The sequence below is a fragment of the Penaeus chinensis genome, chromosome 36 (genome assembly GCF_019202785.1).
Source record: "Penaeus chinensis breed Huanghai No. 1 chromosome 36, ASM1920278v2, whole genome shotgun sequence".
In the NCBI taxonomy this organism is placed as follows: domain Eukaryota; kingdom Metazoa; phylum Arthropoda; class Malacostraca; order Decapoda; family Penaeidae; genus Penaeus; species Penaeus chinensis.
Window position 1 is genome coordinate 32,551,261 of NC_061854.1, and position 22,500 is coordinate 32,573,760.

The window sequence follows — 22,500 nt, forward strand, 5'->3', positions numbered from 1 at the left end:
TATCGCCAAGAAAACTATGAAATAAAACCAACAAAGTACTAATAAAACAAACACACACATTCGTCAGAAATTAATACAACACAATAAAATACAACAAGAACTCACTAACGACTAACGACCCATCACAACCAGTCGTTTGCGCGGAACAAAGCTGTTGCACCCTACCAGGAGGCCGAGGACGCGCGTGGCCGGCTGTGCACTCCGCCAGACCACCGACAGGCCACTGGGGAGTGAAGAACAACAGGCGAGCAACAGGATCGAGGCCGAAGAGAAGATGGCGCCGAACATAAGCATCTTGGCGATGCATCTCGTTTTACTTGTGAGTACAGGGGTGTTTGTTTTCACTGAGTGTTGGTTATTGATGGTCGTAAATATATATTGGTATTCTTTTTAGTTTCACACAGCCATCTAATCTTGGTTATTATTCCTTTCAATTATCAACGGAGCAATGTGCGTGGATATCTTGCTTTCCATCGCAAATGGTATACATGAAAGTATTAGTAATGTTGAAGTGACCGCACCCCTCTGAAATAAAAATCCTTATTACCTTGGAAGTCCACAAATATCGCCGTATGAACCAAAAACCTTAACCGGAGGCTTCGTCTCCCAGACCTGCATCCGATCACCGTATTCCCTATCGGTGGCTCCGCCTCCCCGATCGCCGGGGACTTGTGCTTGCTCGACCAGACGTCTTCTCAAAACCTTCAGAACAACGAGGCCGCGCTCAGAGCCTCTGAGGGTTTCATTGCCCACAATGCAACCATCTCGAAAGTGGCTTTGTTACACGCTACCTAGGTTTTGTAACTCCTTTAATGCACGGATAACTTGCCTACAACTGACACTCAAAAATATTCTTTGATAACCATAAAGGACTATAAAATCACATATTTTCCGCGAAATGACGAAAATATCCGCTGCTTATCACCGCTCAGAAACCAAGTCCACACCAACCTCACACAGCCAGAGTTCTTAATGCCCAAATTTCTACAAGTTAGCATGAAGTCCTTATAAAGGGGGTTCAGTTGAGCTTGCCCCCCTATCTAGGAAATAAATAGGAGGAGGAAAGGTTCCGTATGGATTTTGCGTTCGCATGATGCCCTGTTTTGGGACTTCGTCTCAAGAGGTGCAGCGAGCGCTCTCGGTAAATACCGCCAAGGTCCACTCGGTGCTCTTGCCATTTTACGTAGGAAATGCCGCAGGCGAAGTCTTAAGTTTTGTCTGTCAGTTGCAGGTCATAAACTTTATATAACAATCAAAATTACCGGGGGGAGCAGGGTTGTTTCGGGGGCTGCCTCCCATCACCCCCTGGCAAACCTCTTCGATTTGCACGATTAGAACTGAAACTCGGGAGGAGAGTGGACTTCGGCTGCGAGCGGCGTTTTCTGCATTATTTTCCTCTATTTGTGCCGTTACTGTTCGTGTCTACAGATGATTTCTTGTACCGACGACTACACCTCTTGTCCTCTATAAGACCATCTTCAATTTGCTCAAGCTTTGTACGTTTATACCGTAAAAAAATATCCGAAAATGTTTAAGAACCTGCCAAAATGTAGACCTTTGCAGAGCTGTGGCTCTCGGTTGCAGATAATACAGGTAGTCTACTAACGGAAAAAGTAACGCCCCAATAGTTCTCTATTATTAGAGTTCAAAGCAACTTTCTGACCAATACAAAATATTAGATATATTTTGGGAAGTGTTTTTTATCGGGTGTAAAGTTACAAAATCAACATTAACAAAATCCAAGTATGCAACCATAAGCTTTAACCCATAAGGGGTTTTGGAAGAGGGGGGCACCTGTGATGGGAAATAGCTTAGGTTTCAAAGGCGAAGTGTGACATGTCTTCAACCTCCTTTGACTTGTTCCCCTTATATCGTTAGTGAAATGTTAAACATTAAAACGAATGGCCAGTGCTAAAATTCCTTTTTCCTCGTTCTCGTCATTACTTGGGCAAACCTACATGTCTACTGCTGAATGGTCAGAATATTTTTCTTGGATATGCTTTCATTCTAAACTTAATGCTTCACGCCCAGCCTCTTTTACTGAACATATTTCGCAATATAAATATAGTACGAAAATCAATCGTATGAGAAAGTACATTTAAAAACGACCATAGCAACATTGACCAGCCACCTGTGTGATCAATGTTTTTCCGTTTTTCTAGAATTCTAGAATTCTGTGACCGTAGGTGAATACTGTCCAAACTATGAATCAAACCACTTTTTGTTGATATATCATACCAATTAATTTGGACAAACCTATTAGCCATCGCTTGTAATTGATATCTAAAATTCACCAATCTTGACGGAGGTATTGTGTGCCCGTGCTACTATGCAATCCATTTAAAATCTCCAGTCCTTTTTAGGTTTCAGAATCTAAATGATATATCCTTGCATCTGTAGTAAGAGTTTCGCAGGCTTACAGGATGTAATTAAATGCAAATATTTTCCAGTGAAAATGATTTATCTTGCTAATCGGTGAAATCGCATACAATTCCATTTTTCCACTTATCTAAATAGGCTTTTACAGCCTAAAGGTCCAGACAGGAATAAAAATAAACCGACAACCCCGTTTCCTTTCAGGTATTGGCCGCTGTGGATGCTAAGCCTCCCGCCGAAGACGCGAAGCCAACCCACGGGGGCGCTTACGTGGCCTCCGATGAAATTCCTGAAGGGCTCCTGGAAATCGACAACCACGGCCGGATCACTGTGCCCGAGGGCAATTCGCTGCCCCCACACCCAGCAGTAGGGTCAGGCCACAACGCTCCTCCCAGTGGTAGGCTATTTGCGTTTTGTTTCATGTCATTGAAATGGCTGAATGTTTTAACTTTCGTTTGACCATACAGGTGGAATTATGGAACTAATTCTTGCCATATATGATGATAATGGAAAAATAAATCGCTAGGAAAACTGGTACTAATCTAATAGCATGTCACAAGATCTCTTCATCCTACTTTTGATAATCTTAATGAAGTTCAGCACAGAGGATGTTACACTCTGATCTCTCCTTGGTTAGTGTCCTGGAAGACTTATTGTCACTATGAAGGGTACAGCTTCAAGATAGTTTCCAATATACACGCTTCACTATAAATGTAGCCTGTATGAAATTGTAGATGTGTTCGACTTGCAGTGATGGAATTCCCAGAAGAAAATGGAAAATAAATTTGTAATTCATTTGTCTAGATGTTTTGACCTAATTTGCCAAACCTACCTTGCAGGCAAATGAGTTCCTATAAAGCCAGGAAAGGGAGAATAGGAAAATGCGATTATGATAGATCCTTCACTATAATGCTTTTTAATGGCATCTAAACAGTAATTATAAAGCTTGTGCCAACACGTAGATGGCAAGTCCCACTGATGAAAAGGTGGGGATGACCTTATAGTTCGTGGCACTCAATGTGTTGTTCGTGTAAACGCATAATCTACCCCCAACCATTGCTGTAAGACCAAGCCTTTCTTGACGGAGGCCTGTTACCACTTGGGAAGGTGGCCGTTGGTGTCGGTAGGATACAGTACTTCTCACGATATGGCACTAAATATCACAACGATAATGGGTATTTTTTCCAATTTTATGTATCCTTTGCTACAGCTGCCTCATGGTAAATTGTAGGGTGGAATGCACCATGTTGAAATTTGAAACGGATGGACAGGGGTGACACAAGGTTCCTTGGTATTCCTTTCTGTACATTGAGTTTTCCAATTTAGGACTGGGAGTAGTTGTATCAAAATTACTTGAGGAGGATAAAAACAAATGCATATATATACATGCTTTTAATAGTGTTGTTGCGGCTTTACCCAAACCAGTCTTACACATTATTGCAAACCTTAACGATGCAGGGATTACATAGATGTCAGTTATGGCACCAAAGCTAAGCTTTCATAGCAGTATTAAATTAGCCTTCACACCAAAATGTTCTTTAGCTGGGAATTCAAGCGCATGTTATTTATTTTAAAAGTTTTTCCTTGAAGGTGGTAGACTTGGTGGTGGTGGTTTGGTTTGCGAAGTTCTAGCTTCGCTCGGGCCTTCTAGATATGGCCCGGCGTGTGTCAGCTTTTTACGGCTATCTCATTGAGTTGTCTGACACTCGGTGCTTACCGTGGCGGCGGGATTGACAGCAAGCGCTCCTGCCGCCATGGTGTAAGCATTTCGCATAGCCTCTTTACCAGCACGGCGGCTGTTGTGGGCGGTCCATGTCTCAGGAATTGTGTGTGGTTAGGTAGTGGACTAGTGTGGCGTTCGGCTCGCCGCAGTGCTTGCAGCACCATTCATCGCGTTCGATTGTTGGGATAATCTGCCATGCACAGTGGTAACCTAGGCGCATTCTGTGAAGAATGACTTCGGTACCTCTGTTGCTTACTTCAGAGAGTGCCAGTGGTTCAGAGCCTGTGGCGTCTGAGTACCAGCTGGCCGAGGGGGAGGTTCTCGTTTCCTCTCTGTGGAGCTGCCGTAGGAAGGTACGACCGACCAAGGCACACTTCTCCATAAGTAATTTTCGGCTCGGTTTTATCGTCATGGGATTTGGGGGCATACCCCTGCCAGCGACGGCTAGTCTGTCAGCGAGCTCGTTCCCTCTGATGCCGATGTGGCTTGGGACCCAGTTGATGATAATTCTTCTACCCTGAGCAAGAATTCTCTGTGCTATTGTGAGAATCGTGGTCAGTAGGTAGATGTTGTCTGTGGGTGACCTGTGCTGAAGACAGTCAATGGCTGCCCTGGAGTCTGTGTGTATGACCACGTGTCCTTCCCTTAGGGACGCGTGGCCTAGGGCTCCCATGATTGCAACTGCCTCTGCCTGTAGCGAGGAGGCGTTGTCTGTTACCCTCATGGATCGCGTGGCATCCCTAGCTGCAAAGCCGGCGCCTGCAGTGTGGCTCAAGGGATCGACCGATCCATCCGTGTAGTATGTTCTACTACCCGGAGGAGTGATGGCTGCAATGACCCAACCACATTTTCGGCCATGTTTTATTGACAAATACTGCCACAAGTCGTATGACAGTAACTTGATATTCCTATTGATATTAGTCCTTTTTGTCTCCCAAAGTATCTGAACTTGCCTCTTTTCCTGGGGCTTCTCTTTGCCGTCTCCATAGTGAAATGATGCGATTAGTATTTTAATGATTCTTGTTTCAACTTGCAAAGTCATCCTGGCAATATACGTTGTAAGGAGTGTTACGAAAGAAAGTTGTGGTTTTTAGCTCCTCTGAAACTGTGGTAAACTGTTCACAATATGAAAAGGTTATTTTGCCGCATACATCCTAAGGTTATGTCGGCTCAGATTCTGTAGAATTACACTAAAAATTAGACCGTAATAGTTAATGTTACAAATGCTAGCACAACCTAATAGCACACTTTTCTAGGGAAATTGCTTTAAATTCTAGGCAAAAGCTTGGGTTGAATAGAGTAATTTGGCCAGAACTTACGGATTCAATCGCTCTCCCTTGTCTTTTTCGCATTTACTCAATTTTCTTGTATATTGTTTTCAACTAGTGTAGTTCCTCGTATCTTTGGGACCCTAACCACTATTCTGCTGTAAGTGCCTTCTTCACTTTGATTTTTTTTTAGTTTATCTTCCTTATTTCACAATCTCAGAAGAGATAGAATTTATCTTGGTTTTATCCTTGGTGTATATACATAAAAGAGAAAAAAAGTACCAATCCAGAAGCTGGCACAGAATTAATCGGTTACCTCTGTGTAAAAAAAAAAAAAAAAAAAAAAAAAACTATCTACACTGCACTACATTTTCCCGTAATATTTTTATTGGTGTGAGACTGCAAAATAAGAGTTGTTTCTATGCAAAACCATAAAATCATGTATGTTCTTGAAATGGAGCTAGGAAAGATACTGTGGTCAATATTTTGCAACTTGGAATATCAAATGAGGTTAAAGCGTATTAATCTAAATAATAAACGCTTTGCATTAAATGAACTTTATTTCCTAATAGTAACAGAATGTAATGTGTAATGTATGTAATCTCTTTAGAATTCATAGATTATGCGATATTTTCTGTCGGGAAATTTACCTATTAGAAAGGTATCACTGCCATGTACTTTTTTCCGAGAAACTGCGAGCAAATATCCTTCCAACTTGTAACAATTTGTCATACCTTGATATATGAAAATGCTGTGTGACCATTCAGTATATTTTACGCCTTGTATATCTTCCACAAGAACAAGTCCATATTTGAATACCGTTTAACGTTAGCGGGACATTACATTAAACTGACTGCACTAAATTCATTCATGATCACCTTCATTCACCGCCCTCTCCTAGCTACCTCTATTGTCTGCGTCATTACCCTTTTTGTAGTATGTTTAGACATGGTGTGGAGTCTCATTTATTGACATTATTTTATCTTCACTACACATCAAGGCTTCATATGAGAACATTATGAGCTGGACTCAAACTACTGCCTTCTTTGATGGGGAAGGGTGACCATCTTGGTCATAACCTGGTGATGAGCTTGATCATCCTAGGCGCGCACAGCATGCCTGACATTTGACCTCCGGATCCCTGACCGTACTTCCAGGTGGGTGGGACAATACATCCTGCACTGGCGAATCACAACTGATCCAGTTATTGAAACTCCTTCAGTCGGTCGCCGATGGCGTGATTTGAAGGTAGCAATGGATCCTGAGTTCAGTAGTCATTTGTCCACCAGCAATTTCAAGACCAATGAAAGCCTCTGTCGTCTACCGAGGTTTCTGCCCACATCTTATGGGCAGATCCGAAGGTTGTGCTTCTTGTTTGTGAACCTGAAAATGGAAAGAAGTCTTTCCACTGAACTAGTACAACTATGCAGAAATTCGTATGGTAACAAATACACTGGTTGGTCTCTTTTGCAATGAATTGCATCAACTATGGGGTCATGAAGCAGCCAAAGATAATTAAAGTTCAAATCTATATCCAGGTGGACAGCCTTGACCGCAGGGCTGGCAAAACGGGTATTCTTTTCTTCCACTTCTAAAAATAGGAGTCCAAGAGACTTCGAGCGCTGCAGGGCAACCTGTAACTTGAATGTTGTAAATGGAAAGTCAAAATACATGGAACTCGTTAGGGTTCCATTGAGACTTACCACATACTTTGCACTAGGTTGGTAGTCACTAGGATGCAGGTGGAGCAAGTAACCCCTGCTTCCTACCTGCGGTACAAGAACCCCATCCCAATAGGACTCGTAGTAACCTTCACTTTTGATAGCCGTCCATCACTTCATCAGAAGCATTGCATGCGAGTTCTCAGGGATGCAGATTGGCAAGGCCTGCTTCCCCAGAGCCTCCTAACAACCTACTGGTTGGCTTGATCCTGTTTGCAGGTGTTTACACACTTTGCCTCAGATCTAATTAACAGGTGGATAACATGAACTGCTTGTTATTTCATCTGCTGACACACTCACAGAAAACCTTTACTCTCTTAAGGCTGTGAATTGGACTTGTAGAAAGAAAATAGAAAATTAAAGCTAAGCAAGACCCAATCTGATTCTTGTCCAAATTGAGTTTATTCCAGAAATGACATTCGAGTTGCCGAGTAGCACGTATGTTACATTCAACCGACGTTTGGCGGGTACTTTATGGGCTTGACCTTTTCATCTGCGGTCAGGTCACCGGATCAGAGTGCGATAATTAATCAGTTGTATGGGAATCTAAATATAAGGAAAGTAGATGTTTTATCTGTATATATACACACTGAAAAATATTAGATGGGAATTGTGGTCTTCATGTAATGGGACGCATTTAGATTAGAATGGATGTGCAAATTTTCTGAATGGAACTTGTACGAAAAATCACGTCCATGTACTTGTACACAAGGAAGCTTAAAGGAAAACTAAACCTTTCAAAAATTGCTTTGTAGCTTGTACACATTAATTGAGAAAAAATAAAAACAAATTTTGACAGTTTAGTGTTCCTCCTGGGGCAGCTATATTAGTTTCAGGGTTTGAAGAACTCCAGTAGATACAAGTACTGGAGTGTTAGGTCATTTCGGTGCCAATGTCATGTAGGGGATACCCTTCAGGCACGTGTGTAGGGCTAGAGACAAGTGTTGACCTAAGGGTGGTTTCGTATCATTAACTCGTGCATTGCCTGTCACTTCCACAAACAATAAGGCCGAACCGTTTCTTTTAAGGGAGCATACCCTTCAACTATTTATTATTGATGGTGATTTGTGAGGCATTAAATGTAGGGTGCATGGCCTGATGACTGCTGTATCTGCATTCGGTAGCGGTGTTGGTTGTTATTTACTAAGACCATTAAGATTATCGTAAGTAAGGGTTACAGTGGGAATGATGAGTGTTAGCCTCCTGAGCCATCTTGTCTTGACCCTGGGAGTGCCTAACTGGTGAATCGGGCCGGAGATCTCTGCTGTGATGACCCTGAGGGTTATGTCTCGGGCCAGCATGTAATCCGGTCAGTGGCTGTAACGATATAGGTATACTTACCATTTGAGGGAAGAGGGCCGACTTTGTCGATATGAACATGTTGGCAGTGTTCAGCAGGTGCTAGAAAGTTCTGGATAGGGGCTGAGGTATGGAAACGTCTTGCTTGCTGACATTGTAAGGCAGCTGCAGCACCATGCTCTGACCTTGTTTATGGAGGGCCAAACAGATCTGTGGGGCCTCTATTCCTCAGTGGTCGCGGTAGAAGCACGGCGACGACGAACGGCGTTAGTTTTCGTATTTTGGCCTAGTGTTAATATCAGGTTGATGTCGGTTCACCTGTTAGTGTGGTAGCGGCATTTAACACGAGCATGGCATGATTTTTAATGCAAGTAAAACATTCAGGAAGCTACAAATGGAAAATGTACCAGACGACTGTGAAAATGACTATACACCACGAATTACTTCTCAAAACTCTGGATATTTTTTTAAATGCTCAGATTCTGCCAAACACGGATTTCTCTCGTTATATCCACTGTTTACATTGAAAGAAAGTATCGCTGGAGGTTTTAAATGATCGTATCCATCGGGAGTGAGCTCTGTTTATAAGAGTCTGAATCTTGTGCAATTGGATAACTAGTGATCAAATGTTTGTTAAAGCCTGTAGTATATCAGCACATCAAGACCGCTTTTCATTTGGTATTGTTTGAGTCTAAGATTACACGGTAGCGGTTCAGGGTGATTTTAGAGAGATTTGACCCACTGAAGCAATGCTACATTATATGACTTGGACACTCGTAGTTCTTACCATGTCGTTTTATAGACGCTAAATATTTACTTCATATTATACCCATGTAAAGTGAATATAAATTAAATATACAAAAACATGTTATGCATCATTGCAAACTATTTTCATATCAAGAGATCAGTAATATACTTAACTGAGAGGTTCGCAAAATGTATTGCAAAGTATTGCGCTGTGCTTGGCTGGCTGGAGTGTATCTAGAGCAACGGTCTTCTATCCCTAGACAGCCACACACTGAGCATACTTGTCCCTCCGTGGAGAAACCTCATCCCTAATAAGAACAGTGTGTCTGCAATAACCTGGATTTACTACGCATTTGAAGATTCTATGAATATCACCGCAAATAGATTAAAATAGTTTAACACTAAGCTTGGTAAAAACAATCCACACATTTTATTAATCATCATACATCATACAATTTTACCGATACAGAAAATCTGACCATAGTCTTTCCGGTAACATCTACCGCTATTTGTGTAATCAGTGGTATAAGACGTCATTATGGACTGATCAAAACTAAAAAGGAAAGGAAGCAAGTGCTAAAATTGAAATTTAGTAAAATATTGTAGATTGTGACACCACCTTGCCAGCCGTACGATTATACCGTGCAAAACCCATCTTTAAATTTCATCCATTGTTATTTCAACTTAATTCTATCTTTTATTTGTGAATAGTATTCCATAATTCTCAGGTTTGCATTGTCCACTAGGGCGTAAATAATGTCTCAAGTGCGCTCCGTGTCTTCGGCAAGTCGGATTGGGGTTCATTTGCTTTCCTTGATCAAATGAACGTTTGTCTGGATGATAATTTTTTGAAGCATCATTACTAGTTGTAATAAATATTAGTACAATAGTACAGTAAAAATATAATAATCACCGTTTAGACAATCCGGTAAGCTTCCCAGTAATTGTACTGGTTTTTGTTTTAGCATCATTTTTCCTTCTTTAGCTGGGAGGAAATACCAACACAGCGGCGCCGAGCTAGGCGGGGATTTTCATCTCCCTTCCCTTTACAGTTAATGAATAATCCTTCTCTGTAAAAGGATCCCTGGTCATAGTAGACTGACCAGGGATCTAGAAGAAAGATCTAAGGACATGTCAAAGTTACCTTTGTTTCCTAACTTAATTCATACTTCTAAAAAAAAAGTCATAGCTACGGACAAAACTGAATAATTCCCTATATACATGCACCGCACAACCTTACCGCTTCCTTGCAGACCTAAGCACTTGTACATCCATGAAAATGGCCAACTTGTACTAGTGGCCATGGAAGCTGCTAGAAACGAAACTTGAATACACTTCAACAGTAGCAGGAAGTGGCGAGCTCAGTGAGCTCACAGCTAAGGCGTGATTGCAAATGTGACAGGCGTGTTCCGACCTCGAATGGATAGTCGTGATGACTTTGCTTCCTGGGTTCGGATCAGAGGTCGCTAGTGTCTGTTTTGGACACCTCATCGCTGCTTCAGGGGCATTGTTGTTGTTTAGTGATACCTTGACTCCTCAAGGGCCTCTCACGATCAAGAGATTTACCTTGTTAATTACTTGGGTAGCGTTTGGTGTGTGGTAGGCCGCCACCCTTCGAGCAAGGGATCGGAACCTGTGTATCTGCGAGACTGTAGACGACGTGTAGTGTTGTGTAGTGTCTAAGTATACCTGTACAGGATTAGTCGAGCGGGCGCGATAAGAATAAATCGAGCATTTCTCTATATTTTCGTTTTGTTTACTTCCATTAGACGGCCAATTTCTACATTGTCCAATTTGTCTTAAATTCAAGAAAACTAATCTTATGGGATTGCTGAACATTATCCATTCAGTGGAGAAGAATACTTCAGTGTTATGACTTTCATTTGCAGATAATTTGGGCATGATTCCTATTCTTGTACTGACAGTTTTAAGTTTCTTCTATTTTCCATAATAAGGTATGTTGAGTTTGCTTTCCATTGATCCTCTTAGATTAATTTAATATTCAATAAAAGTAAGAAGTACAATTTTTTATTTATTTTTTGTAATGTCTTTTCGGAGCTCTTAGAGGAATAAAGAAATTTCTCCCCCGTTGCCATAAAATTGTATCGGTGCTCTGGTCTGAGCTATGGTCTTCCCCATAACCATTGCCCATAGAGACCAAAAGGACTAAACTTGCATAAAAATAGATAAAAATAAGTGACTATTACGGACGGCGAGGGCGGAACTCGTTTTGTCGCGTGCTGCCTTCCGCAGTCTTCCAGGGAGTATACATCACTTCGCTCCCCACGGATGCGGCAGCCTTAATATTCTTGGGCAGGCCGACACTGCTTCTCTTGGCGCTTTCTTCCGTCAGGTAATCTTTGAAGGGACACTCGAACAATGGCGTTGTCCTTCAGGCCCTGTGAATCACGACAGATCTTGAAGGGGCCTTGGATATGGCTTAGAGGCTGTGACGCTGTAGATTTAACCTCAAAGTAATCTAAACGTAAGAATAATTGCGTGGACTGAATGGTGGTGATAATAGAATGGAAAGCCTAGTTTAGTACTTAGTACTAAGGGAACTGTTCATATAGTCCTGACGAAACTTAACCTAGGATCGCCGGACCCTTAGTCACTGTTGCTGCTGATACCTCTAGGACTCCATGATTTATATTCTTCAGAGTTTCGGTTCGCTTATAGGTACGAGACGACATACTGTTTCCGAACAATGCCCTTCATAAAGCTCTCGCTAACTTGTTGCTACGTGTGCGGTAATCTTGTCCGGTGAACTTTTTTGGGTGTGATCTTGTGCAGGTAAAAGATTGATTTTCTTTATTGGTGGCAAGAATGGATGAGTCGAGGCAAATTGTTACTCGTTTAAACCTTTCAGAATTTCTGAACCCCTCTGCTTCCTCGTTTCATCCAAATTCCGTACTTCCTACATTTTTTTGTAGAATTTTCAGTAGATTTAGTACATCGGCAATAATGTTAGCCTGTTTTAGATTATCGGTAAATCACAGAGCAGAATAATCAGTTGATCCCAATTTTAATATACTAGTCATTTTAGACTTCATATTAACCTCCCTCCCCCCCTACAGATTACTCCGATGGCGGTAACGTCCCCGTGCACTACAACCACAAGACCCGCGCACCGTATCCCAGTCCCGTCAGCGCTCAGCAGCACACAGGCTACCTCAGCAAACCCAAGAGGCGGATTGAGGACACACAGGTGGATTGTCTTAAAACACACATGCTTGTTACCTTCAAGTAAGTCGATTTAAAGAGATTCAATGTCTCGGTTCTTTAGATTAACAAAACGGGGGTAATTTGAGGTTTTCTTGTAGTTTTTTTAAGTTAATATATATCAGAATATTATGTACTATTCTTCGTTTTTTTTCTTCTGTACAAGATGTTTGTACAAGTCGATGCTTTACCTCGCATACAATACTCGAAATGCTTTTCTGGAGCGATATATCCTCTTTTGAAAGCGTATTGCAAATATTGCAGATGACTAAAGAGCCATTAGAATTACGCCATCGAAACCTTTGTATATACTGTGTACGTCTTCTCAATATACTTCCGTCTCTGCAGATTTTCGGTGCCATTCCACGGGTATATTTATCCACACGGCAATTTTGACAAGTGCCTTCTCTTCGGTGGCCATAATTCCTGGAAGGCGGAACTTGTGCTCAAGCATGGGACTTGTGGAGACCAGGAAAACACCGTTATATATCACGGACGCACCTATACAGACCCTACCATTGACGTAAGAAATTTTGGATTTTTAAATGTAATTTTAGAGTAAAATAAAGATACATTATATACCTTTCCTGCTCCTTTCCGACCCTTTTCTTTATCTTCTCTCTCCGCCTCTTTTCCTCTCCATCCCCCGGTTTTCTCCATATTTCCCTTTTAATTTTCCTATTCTCCTTGTTCCCCTAGTTTTTTCTTCCCCGTTCCCATAGGGTTTTTTTCTTCCCCGTTCCCATAGGGTTTTTTTCTTCCCCGTTCCCATAGGGTTTTTTTCTTCCCCGTTCCCATAGGTTATTTTTCTTCCCTGTTCCCCTAGGTTGTTGTTTTTTTCCTTCATCCCTGTTTCCCTGTTTTTTGTTTTTTTCCTTCCCTGTTTCCCTGGGTTGTTGTTTTCTTCCCTGTTCCTAGTATTTCCCCAGTAGCTGATGAACCCCTCTCTTCCCCCAGCACCGCCTCGTCATTCAGTGGGACCGAGACATAATAGGAGAGGATGATTCCAGCGTGATCGTAAGATGCGAAAGACCAGACGATTACAACAAGACGGTTGAATGGAATCTGGGATTGCAAGATCTGCAATCGTCCTTTCAAACCAACACACATCCGGGTCCGGTTCCTGGCGTTTGATGTTTGAATATATATATATATATATATATATATATATATATATATATATATATATTTTTTTTTTTTTTTACGTGTATCTTGTATTAGTAATAATTGTTACTGTAAGCACGATCTCGATATAAAATGGTATTCGTGTGGAATCTGTAGGTCTGTAATCTGTAATCTGTAGAAATTGCGTGAGTTTGTTAATAAAAGGAATGATCGAAAAATGTGATTTTTTACGGATATATTTAATTGGAGATGCTATAGTCACACTCCCAAACTTGCACTACGAAGCAGTTCCAAGTTGACGGATTCTCCATAATGGTTCGTATTCATGAAGTATAGTATCCGTGATTATCCTTTTACACAGGCTCAAGAATGAATGATTTAGTAGAACTGATAGCGTCTCTGCGGTAAACTAACTACTATTAATTATCTTGACCAGACCCTAGAAATCGGCTTGTGTTTTTAGGGGTTGTAATTAATGTATTAATTAACCAGGACCCAAAATGTGGATGGAGATCCAGCGTGGGGAAGGGCCACAGGCCCCACCGCTGGACGACGAGTCGGTATACGTGGGCGATGTGTTGACGCTCGTCTTCACTCTTTCTGACAACGTCTACTGGTTTGACTCCAATATCCTCACATGTTTTGCCGTTGATGGTAAGTTTGTGGGGAGGTTACTTAACCCACCAACTTTTGTAGCTTCAAAAAATAATTCCATCCATCCCTACACACAAAGGGTCTCACTGTAAACTTATTGGTAATGCATGGTTTCTACAGGAGGCGAGAAAAAGAGCCGTATAGAATGGGACACGAGTGAGCACAAGGACGTCTCTGCCGCGGCCCGAGTATTTAGTGGAGAAACCACTGTGATTGAAAATGGGTGTTCGGTGAAGCCCAAAATATTTTCTCATTTCTTCAAAGAGAAGCACAATTCGCCAAATGGAGATATGGTTACGTTACACTATGCACACTTCAAGGTTGGTTTTCCCCCCATATGCGGTCGTAATTTATCTTGACACGGGACAAAAATCAAGGTCTGAAAGTTGAGAAATTAATAATGACCTAATGCAGTTAGTGTCCATTAGTATTTTTGTACTTACTCTGTACTGTCTAGGCTTTCAGATTCCCAACCTCCATGAAGATTGTTATCCAGTGCGATGTCCAAGTCTGTTACAAGGCATGCGAGGAGATGCCGCCTTGCAGGTCAGCTGAAGCAAGATCTTGAAGTGATTTGATAATGCTGAATAGTGTAGGACCTTTTCCATTTTAGCCGACTGCGAAGAAGCATTGTCAACAACTGTCTAAACTTGGCTTAGGATATAATTTCCAAATGAATGGTTTGCAGCCCCCTCGGAAGCCCTTTGTATTTTCATTATATTTTTTTCTCATGGAGATGGTTTTGAGACGAGCTCGGGTGAAAGTTTCCTTTTTCTTTGTAGAAGCCCTGGGCTGTACTGAAATAGCTTCACGGGAGGAATCGCTTTATTTTATCTAACGACGTTAATCCCCTATAGAAAAGACATTTAAACAAGACTTCTTCCCCCCAATCCATCCTCGCGCAACTGAGCTCCCTCTTCTTCCCCTTTGCTAGCGAGGCCTTCACTCCTCGCGTGTCCCTGGAAGAGCGCAGGAGGCGACGTCGAGCGGCCGAGGACACCGCTAGTGCCAAGACCGAAGGCGCCGTCGAGCTGGACAGAGTGAACCTCTACCGCAGCATAGATGTGTACATGCCCGACGAATCAGGCGCAGAGAGTAAGCGCTACCTAGCCCCTTTTGTATTGGTTATATTTAGGATAGGTGTGTATATATGAGCAGTTACTGAAACTGCTGTGATATACAGTGTGATATACAAAGTGTTCTGCGGTGTTGGGTCTAGTACAGTCTAGTCGAATTTCCAGTTAGCAATAAATTGGTGGTAATAGGTAAAGCGAGTGTATTTCCTTTCAGGCATCAGACTTGTAGCTCCACTCAACCAAACTCCTAACGCCTGTTACACTGCCTCTGAATTCTTTGGAACTGTGCTAGGATTAATGGCCATCATACTCATCCTCATCATGATGCTGATGTTTGTCTATTTGAAAGTGAAAATAACCCCACCGTCTTTCTTCTCGCCAAATAAGACGAAGGGGTAAAACAAAACAAAAGAAAAACAAATTGCCCTCTAGCTGAGCATTTGTTTCACTGGTGGAGTTGTATTTATAATGCGATTTTAATAAATATATTTTACAACTGTAAGAGTTTTGTTCTTCGTGTGACCGTTTATGCATTTTTAAAATTTACCTGTAATATTGAAAGGGGAAAACACTACGTAAAGCACTTGTGGTGAGTCACATCAGTTGCATAAATCTGCACCTAGCTACTCCATTCTGAAGGTAATTTAGAGACAAGCAGCAACCAGTTACCGCTCTGGCAATGGCAACACAATGTACTGCATACATAACACTCAGAGGTTATATAATTTGTCATCTAACAACAAAGCTCAATTGAGTGTTGTATGTCACCTTGTGCTTTTAAAATAGTGTACCTCAATTTCCTTGGCTGGAAGTAAGTTCTGATACTAAACTGTCTAGCAATCTAATCAAAACATTAAAAATGGCGATTATCAGATTTTTATTATTGGATACGAGGTGGTTCATACGGGAGTTCATACTGACCACTCGAATGAGAGTATGCCGATAGTTATGTACAGAATGAGCATCTACAGCTACTTAAGTTGAGATCTGTAGCGGTGGCGTGGCCAACTTTCATTCCATTACCTAAGACCTAAGTACAAGGTACAGTACTGACACCAGTGAAGATCAGTTTAATCATGTAATAACAGGTAAATCTTGAAACACGCTTTACAGAAATAAGATGTAAATCAGCCACAATAAGTTCCTCAACCAAATGACGGCCAAAAAATGACCAGTGCCCGTCGGACTAAGCCCGTTTACAAGGCAACCCCGCCGCCCTCGATAAACACGCAGGAGTGCTGAGTCTGGCAGGGTTGTTCGATCGTTTGCTGCTGTGTATGGATGGACGACCCTAACAGATAACAGCACTCCTGTGTGTACGATACGGCTGTGTACGGTAAACGGGCAAAGTCTACCGGGCATTATATGATCTTGAGGGTCCGACTGTAAAGATGTCCAGACGAGTGGGCGTAATTAGAGGGTACGCCCAATGTGACAGGCTAGCAAACTACTTGCTAAGCCGCCCAACCCCATCCCTTGCTTCTTTGTCGTGGGGAGGGGGGGTGGGTAGGAGATGGAGACTGGATCGGTGTAGAGAATTGTCCCTACTTTGGTTCACAGATCTTGTCTCTACTAATTTTTCATGGTCTTTTCTTCTTTCCTTTTCCCTTTCTTCATCCCCTTCTCTCTCCTTATCCTAATCATTAACTCGTTTTTCCCTTTTAGCCACAATACTTCATTGTTATATGTAAACTTTGATGCCTGGCACATATATTTTGGACCGTTAACCATTCTCGAAATCCATGTCACCTTATGGGGGAAAAAATCTGTACCTGAGGGCTATTGCTATATTTTGAATATGCAGCTAATGACCTTAGATGTTATAGCAGTTTTTTTTCAATAAATATTGCATAAGCAACGGAATCATGGTTGGAAACAGTTGTTTAGCCAATAGTATCCCTTCTCGAGCATCCCAATTGACCTGACACTATCCACACAAGGGGCAGTGCTTGTCAGGGCAGTCTGACCAATGCGAAACTTGGATTATGATATAGTAGCAGTGACTTTATAAATGCATGTATGGGCACTGTCCTCGTTGTCGCCTTTGTGCATCTGGCACAGAAAAGTTGTACCCCGTTTAACGTCTGAACCGAGGCTTCTAGACACTAGTCTAAGCTTTGCTCTATCATGGGCACAAATGAATAGGTCAACTGGCATCCTACATATCTAACTTCCAGCTTATTCTAGTCTGCACGACTAGAATAAGCTGGAAGGGGTGTCAATGATACATTGCCTCTTGGAAGTACAAATACTAGGGAGGTAATGTAGGGAGTACATTGAATCCTTGGTAAAAGTCCTATATGGTAGGCACAAGAAACTTAGTGGTACAGATATACAAGATAAAATATAACCTTGCCATTATGCATCACATTTAAAGTAATGACTTATCAGATTCTGGTTGACAAACCTCCCATTGAACAATACAACTATACAATGAAAAAGATTCATATTGGTAATAAAATATTTGCAAATCTTTCATTATTTATTCAGATATAATGGTCCTGCCCATATTACAGAAACGTCATACACTGGTCCCTTGCTTGGATAATACTGGAAGCCTTGATGAAAGCCATAAAGCCTTTATGAATGGCCTTGCTCTCCAACATTTTCCACTTCTATCTATCGGGCATTGTGTTGCTCCCTTGCTCATGCTATCAAGAAATATGCATGGTCAAGCTTTTCAAGAGTTGCTTGTCCTGTATACCATACCAAAAACTTAGACCTTACACCATTTCAGACTTTTCTAATCTACTGACCACAGCTCTTTCACACTTCTTAAAAAGTCATAATCAGAAAATTAGTTTCAAGCAGCTATTTACTCAGCACTACCTATGCAAGTCCCAGTATCAAAAAGCTGAAACGGAAGCACAAACTTTTAAATTTGACTGCACTGTATGTATATTGAATAATGAAAGCGCTGTAAAAATTGTAGTGCAAAATATTACATTAACCTTTTAGACAAAACAATTTGCTTTTATTTTCCATTCTCTTGTACAAAATTCCAATTGTTTACCATAAAAAATACCTTAAACAATACAAGACCATCATACTCATGAAAAATGTTTAATGAATTTCAGTTGTAGATGAAAATGAAAGGTGAATGATATACATATACATAAACCTGCTATATACATATGTACCTGGTTATAAAACATCACAGCCAAGCGGCAAAAGTACAACCAGTAGTACAGTCAATGTTGTAACAAGTTTAGCTGCATACAACATTTGTATCCACGTTCCCACTATCTGAGGAATTGTTGGGGATAGTCCATATAATTTTCTAAATAAATATATATATTCATCTGTCAATATATAAATCTCTCTTTTCATATCTGGAACACCTCTGAGTCATCACTGTTGAAGACCGTAGTCCAGCTACTTGTGCACACACAGTTTTGCTAAAACTAGCGTTATACATTTTTCGAGTTTGATTTAACAAGTTCAAGTTTATCTGCATTTATGCATTTTTGCTGTTTCTTCTGTGTAAGTTCTTGTGGGTGTGGCATGATATACCGAAGCTTTTCCCAAAACTTTGCATCTCCCCACTTGACGTAAGTCTTCATAGAAATGTACAGGCGTAACTTCTCGTCCAGCTCGCTCTCGGGAGGAACCTGTAAATTAAGTTTTTTTTTAGAGGAGCAACTACATGCCTATCACTTGATCTCTAAATACTATTTGGAGTGTATCTAAAAATTAGTTACTATGCTTACAATATCATTATCCAGTACACAACTAAAGTTGAACTTTCAAACAACTGCTAATTTAAGATACTTATGATAAAGATCTCATTATCAATTGTTTTAATACTGCTTGTATTAGAAACAAAGAATACATTAGGCAAACCACTACCCCACTAACCTGGCCATACACAATGACTATTATCCTGTTAGTTCTGTCCTGCAGAGCCTGTGAGTGAGCCGCCTTGAACTCCAGCTGGCCCCACACGCTCTCGATGAAATTCGATGAAAGCACCACAATAGTTCGACGGCTGTCCTCTACACTCTGCATGATTTGGTTCTGGATGTATTCTCCTGGGATCCAGTCGCGGTAGTGAAGGCAAATGCGGTACTTGGGATCGCCCGACTCCAGTCCTGGCACCAAGACTGTGTTGACAAACTCTTCGTCCTGGAAATAGGTGTAAACATCATTGTTGTGAACTATCCTCGCTGGAAACTGATCCAGATTTCAAGATTAAGTAGGCCTATTATAATTTAGTTTAGTCATTATACAAACTAGGTTGTGATATACAATCCAAGAAAACAGACTTACAACTAAGAAGTATAAATTAGTAGTTTTACACTGTGTAAACACATGCAACAGTCAATGATGAATTTAAATATATGTACCTTGTGAGAATAGCTGATGAAAGCATCATATTTCTTGTCAGCATCTAATTCGTCTTCTGTTATGGCCCAAAGACACATACGATGTGTAAACAACCACACTTTGATGCCTTGCTTGTATTTATAGAAACTCATTGTACCTGTGACCAAAGGATTATGCATGAGGTAACTTGTTTAAACAGTATCTACTGTAGCAAAGATTAAAAAATACTATATATATTCAAATATACAAATGAGTCACACTTTTAATCAAAATCATCGTTCAGGGATTAAAACCTAAAATGCTTACCAAGAACAGCAAACAGGAGAAGGAAAACTGTGATGAGCACGATTGTTACAATAACCATGCGTTGTCTGAAGGACGGACACATGGTATACTCATTGTTGCCTAACAGCTCCTCACCATCACTGGCACACTTTATGTTGTTGGGGTCCAGTACCTTAAAAAGACAGATTACTTGTAAATAAAGTAGTCTCTGTGATTATGATGATTTATTCTGTTTTTATTGTCACTTCTTTCATTATAGGAAGCAAAGATGACTATCTGTACAGAAACAAAATATATACTAAGAGGCTGTGCTTGAAATAAAAAATCTTTATTGAGCAAATAACACATTTCTGATAATTACCTTTCTCTCAGGGACTTGCAGAAAGGTGAAGAAGTCAATTATGTCACAATTGCAAATCCATGGATTATCTCCAAGGCTAAGGGTCATGGCTGTTACATTGAGGTAGTCAAGAGTAGAGGCTGATAAGAAAGTCAGGTTATTCCCTCGCACGTCCAAGACTTTTAAGTTGTCTGGAAGGTCTGACTTATTGAAGTGGGAGATTTTGTTGTAGGGAATGGTAAGGTTTGCCAATCTGGTGTAAAAGGGATGGTCAAGGCCATCAAAGTTTGCGATGCTGTTGTTCATCAGGTTTAGTGTTATGGAATAATTTTCTAGTTTATATATGTCCTTGCTTGGTATGGGAATTTCTTTCATATCTTTGAAAGAACAGTCTACAACGAACATCTCATCATGTGGACGCCATGAGCAAGTACAATTGTCCAAACAGAGTTCCAGTTCGCAAGTCAGCATTTTGAAATCGAGCGTCTTCACATGCATTTTCCTATTTTCTAAGCTGGTACATGTTACTTTATCAGCATCATTAATTAAGATCTGAAATGAGCTTTTACTAAGTAATTCTGACTTTTCCTGAACAATCTTTGTAAATCTGTAAAGCAAACAGTTACATACGAGTGGATTTCCCTCAAGTGACAATGTAACGTTCTTTATTTTTTCCTTAAATGAAAAAAACTTCAACTTACGTAGACTGATTGTCTTTATTAGGTTATTTTTCAAGTTCAGTTTGACGCCGTCTGAGATGAAGTGTATGGAGGGAAAATCCAAATAACTGATTAAATTCCCAGAAAGGTCAATGGTTTTGAGATCAACAAACAAATTGTTAAATAAAGAGGGTATATGGTTGATCCTGTTGTTGTCAAGGAAAATGTGTTGCAGCTCCAATTGATCAGAGAGAGGGAAGTCATACGGGATAAAATGGGTCCCACTATCACTTATAAAGTCTTCAGATAACGATATATTGTTGCTTCCCAAATTGAGATATGTTAGAGAAGATGTATGAGCGGGAAGCTGTGACCTTTCAATGTACTGCAAATTATTGACACTCAGATCAAGCATTTTTAATGATTCGCATTTTTGGAATATTCTATCTGGCAATTTACTCAAACTGTTGTTTCTCAGGATCAGTTTCTGCATCAGCCTCTGGTTATCAAAGATGCCTGTGGGTAAGTTTTCAAGCCAGTTCGATTGAAGCTCGAGTTCTTCCAAGTTCCTGAGATCCCCAAACGAATCCTTGTTCAAACTGCTGATTTGATTCCCTCCGAGGTTGAGTCTTTTTAATATTTTCATTCCTTGAAATTGCCTATTTGTGATGCCACTCAAGAAGTTGTTTCTCAGGTCTAGAAATCTGAGACCTGTGATGTCTGAAAATAAGCTTCTCTGTATATCAGTCAATTGGTTGTTCCAGAGACTAACATTGAGCAGCTTTGTGAGGTTGGCGAAGAGGTCTTCAGGTACACTAGTGAGTCCGTTGCTCCCGAGCTCTGCCATGACGAGATTCGGTGTGCTTGCAAACATGGTGTGCGGGAGATTGCCCACCCGATTTCCTATAAATCTAAAAAACTCGAGTTTGGGAGTATTCGTCAGCAGAGCAGGAGGGAAGGAAGTGAAGTTGTTGTCCACCAGCTGCAGCGTTTGCAGGTTTGTAAGGGAGTCCAAGTGCCATTCTTGCAGACCCGAGGAAGCATTCCAGGAACCTGCTGTTAAGCTGAGGGACTTCACATCACCGCTTGGGACTCCTATCCTCCGAAATACCTCGCCAAACGACACGTCGGGCAGTGGGCATCTCTCAAACTCAAATTGTCTGAATGCAGTGAAATTACAGCCCTTCAGCAGCGAAAAGTCCCCCCCATTGTTGCGACACTCCACGCGCAGAACCTGATCTGGCAGTGCCCTGAGCACATACGCCTGGGCACTATCTGAGCTGGGGCACGTGTACCCGTCAGGCCCTCCTTCACAACGCCCACAAGACAGAGAAAGTGTGACCCCGCCCGCCGCCCACCCCCATAGCAGGAAGGCGGGCAGGACCATCCATGACCTCATCATAGGGACGATTGCCGGGATCAGCTGGGTTCCGCTTCGGGCTTCACAGGACGCACCATCGCAGCTCCTTCACACACCCTGCGGAAAGGAGATGGGGTTACATGTGTGCGTGACAGTGGATACAGGGACAAAAATACGAGCACAAACAAATACGCACACATAAAGGGCGGGAAGGAGGGGAGGGTGAGAAAAATAATGAGAAACAACAGTAGCAGCAGCAAGACAGGGAAGCATAAAAATAAGTAGAAAAAAATGAGACTGGAGTACCGAAAAGCGTACC

General features: G+C 41.3%; 2 protein-coding genes across 2 annotated transcripts in view; one reads left to right on the top strand and one right to left on the bottom strand.

Annotated features, from left to right (window-relative positions):
- The first annotated feature begins 119 nt into the window (after window positions 1-119).
- Window positions 120-15,708, top strand: LOC125045109. The gene is made up of 10 exons (XM_047642219.1): window positions 120-319; window positions 2,581-2,773; window positions 12,212-12,380; window positions 12,705-12,879; window positions 13,314-13,470; window positions 13,974-14,135; window positions 14,256-14,455; window positions 14,593-14,681; window positions 15,070-15,230; window positions 15,426-15,708. Exons 1-10 carry the CDS (start codon window positions 275-277, stop codon window positions 15,608-15,610), a joined length of 1,536 nt encoding a protein of 511 aa, XP_047498175.1. The 5' UTR covers window positions 120-274; the 3' UTR covers window positions 15,611-15,708.
- A 1,972-nt stretch (window positions 15,709-17,680) lies between these two features.
- LOC125045107 (protein toll-like) overlaps window positions 17,681-22,500 on the bottom strand; it is a 36,123-nt gene continuing 31,303 nt past the window's right edge. Inside the window, exons 2-6 of the mRNA XM_047642217.1 lie at window positions 20,184-22,298; window positions 19,844-19,994; window positions 19,558-19,694; window positions 19,070-19,336; window positions 17,681-18,822 (exon numbers count right to left, since the gene is read on the bottom strand). Coding sequence (XP_047498173.1) covers window positions 18,622-18,822; window positions 19,070-19,336; window positions 19,558-19,694; window positions 19,844-19,994; window positions 20,184-22,223 — 2,796 coding nt within the window. The 5' untranslated portion in view covers window positions 22,224-22,298 and the 3' untranslated portion in view covers window positions 17,681-18,621. The remainder of the gene's footprint in view (window positions 18,823-19,069; window positions 19,337-19,557; window positions 19,695-19,843; window positions 19,995-20,183; window positions 22,299-22,500) is intronic.

What these genes read in the sequence shown, in the direction of transcription:
- LOC125045109 (XM_047642219.1), top strand. Translation starts at nt 275, where the DNA reads ATGGCGCCGAACATAAGCATCTTGGCGATGCATCTCGTTTTACTT. An exon ending in ATACAGACCCTACCATTGAC is followed by an intron (nt 12,880 to 13,313) that starts GTAAGAAATTTT and finishes CTCTTCCCCCAG; the next exon opens with CACCGCCTCGTCATTCAGTG. An exon ending in GAGGAGATGCCGCCTTGCAG is followed by an intron (nt 14,682 to 15,069) that starts GTCAGCTGAAGC and finishes CCCCTTTGCTAG; the next exon opens with CGAGGCCTTCACTCCTCGCG.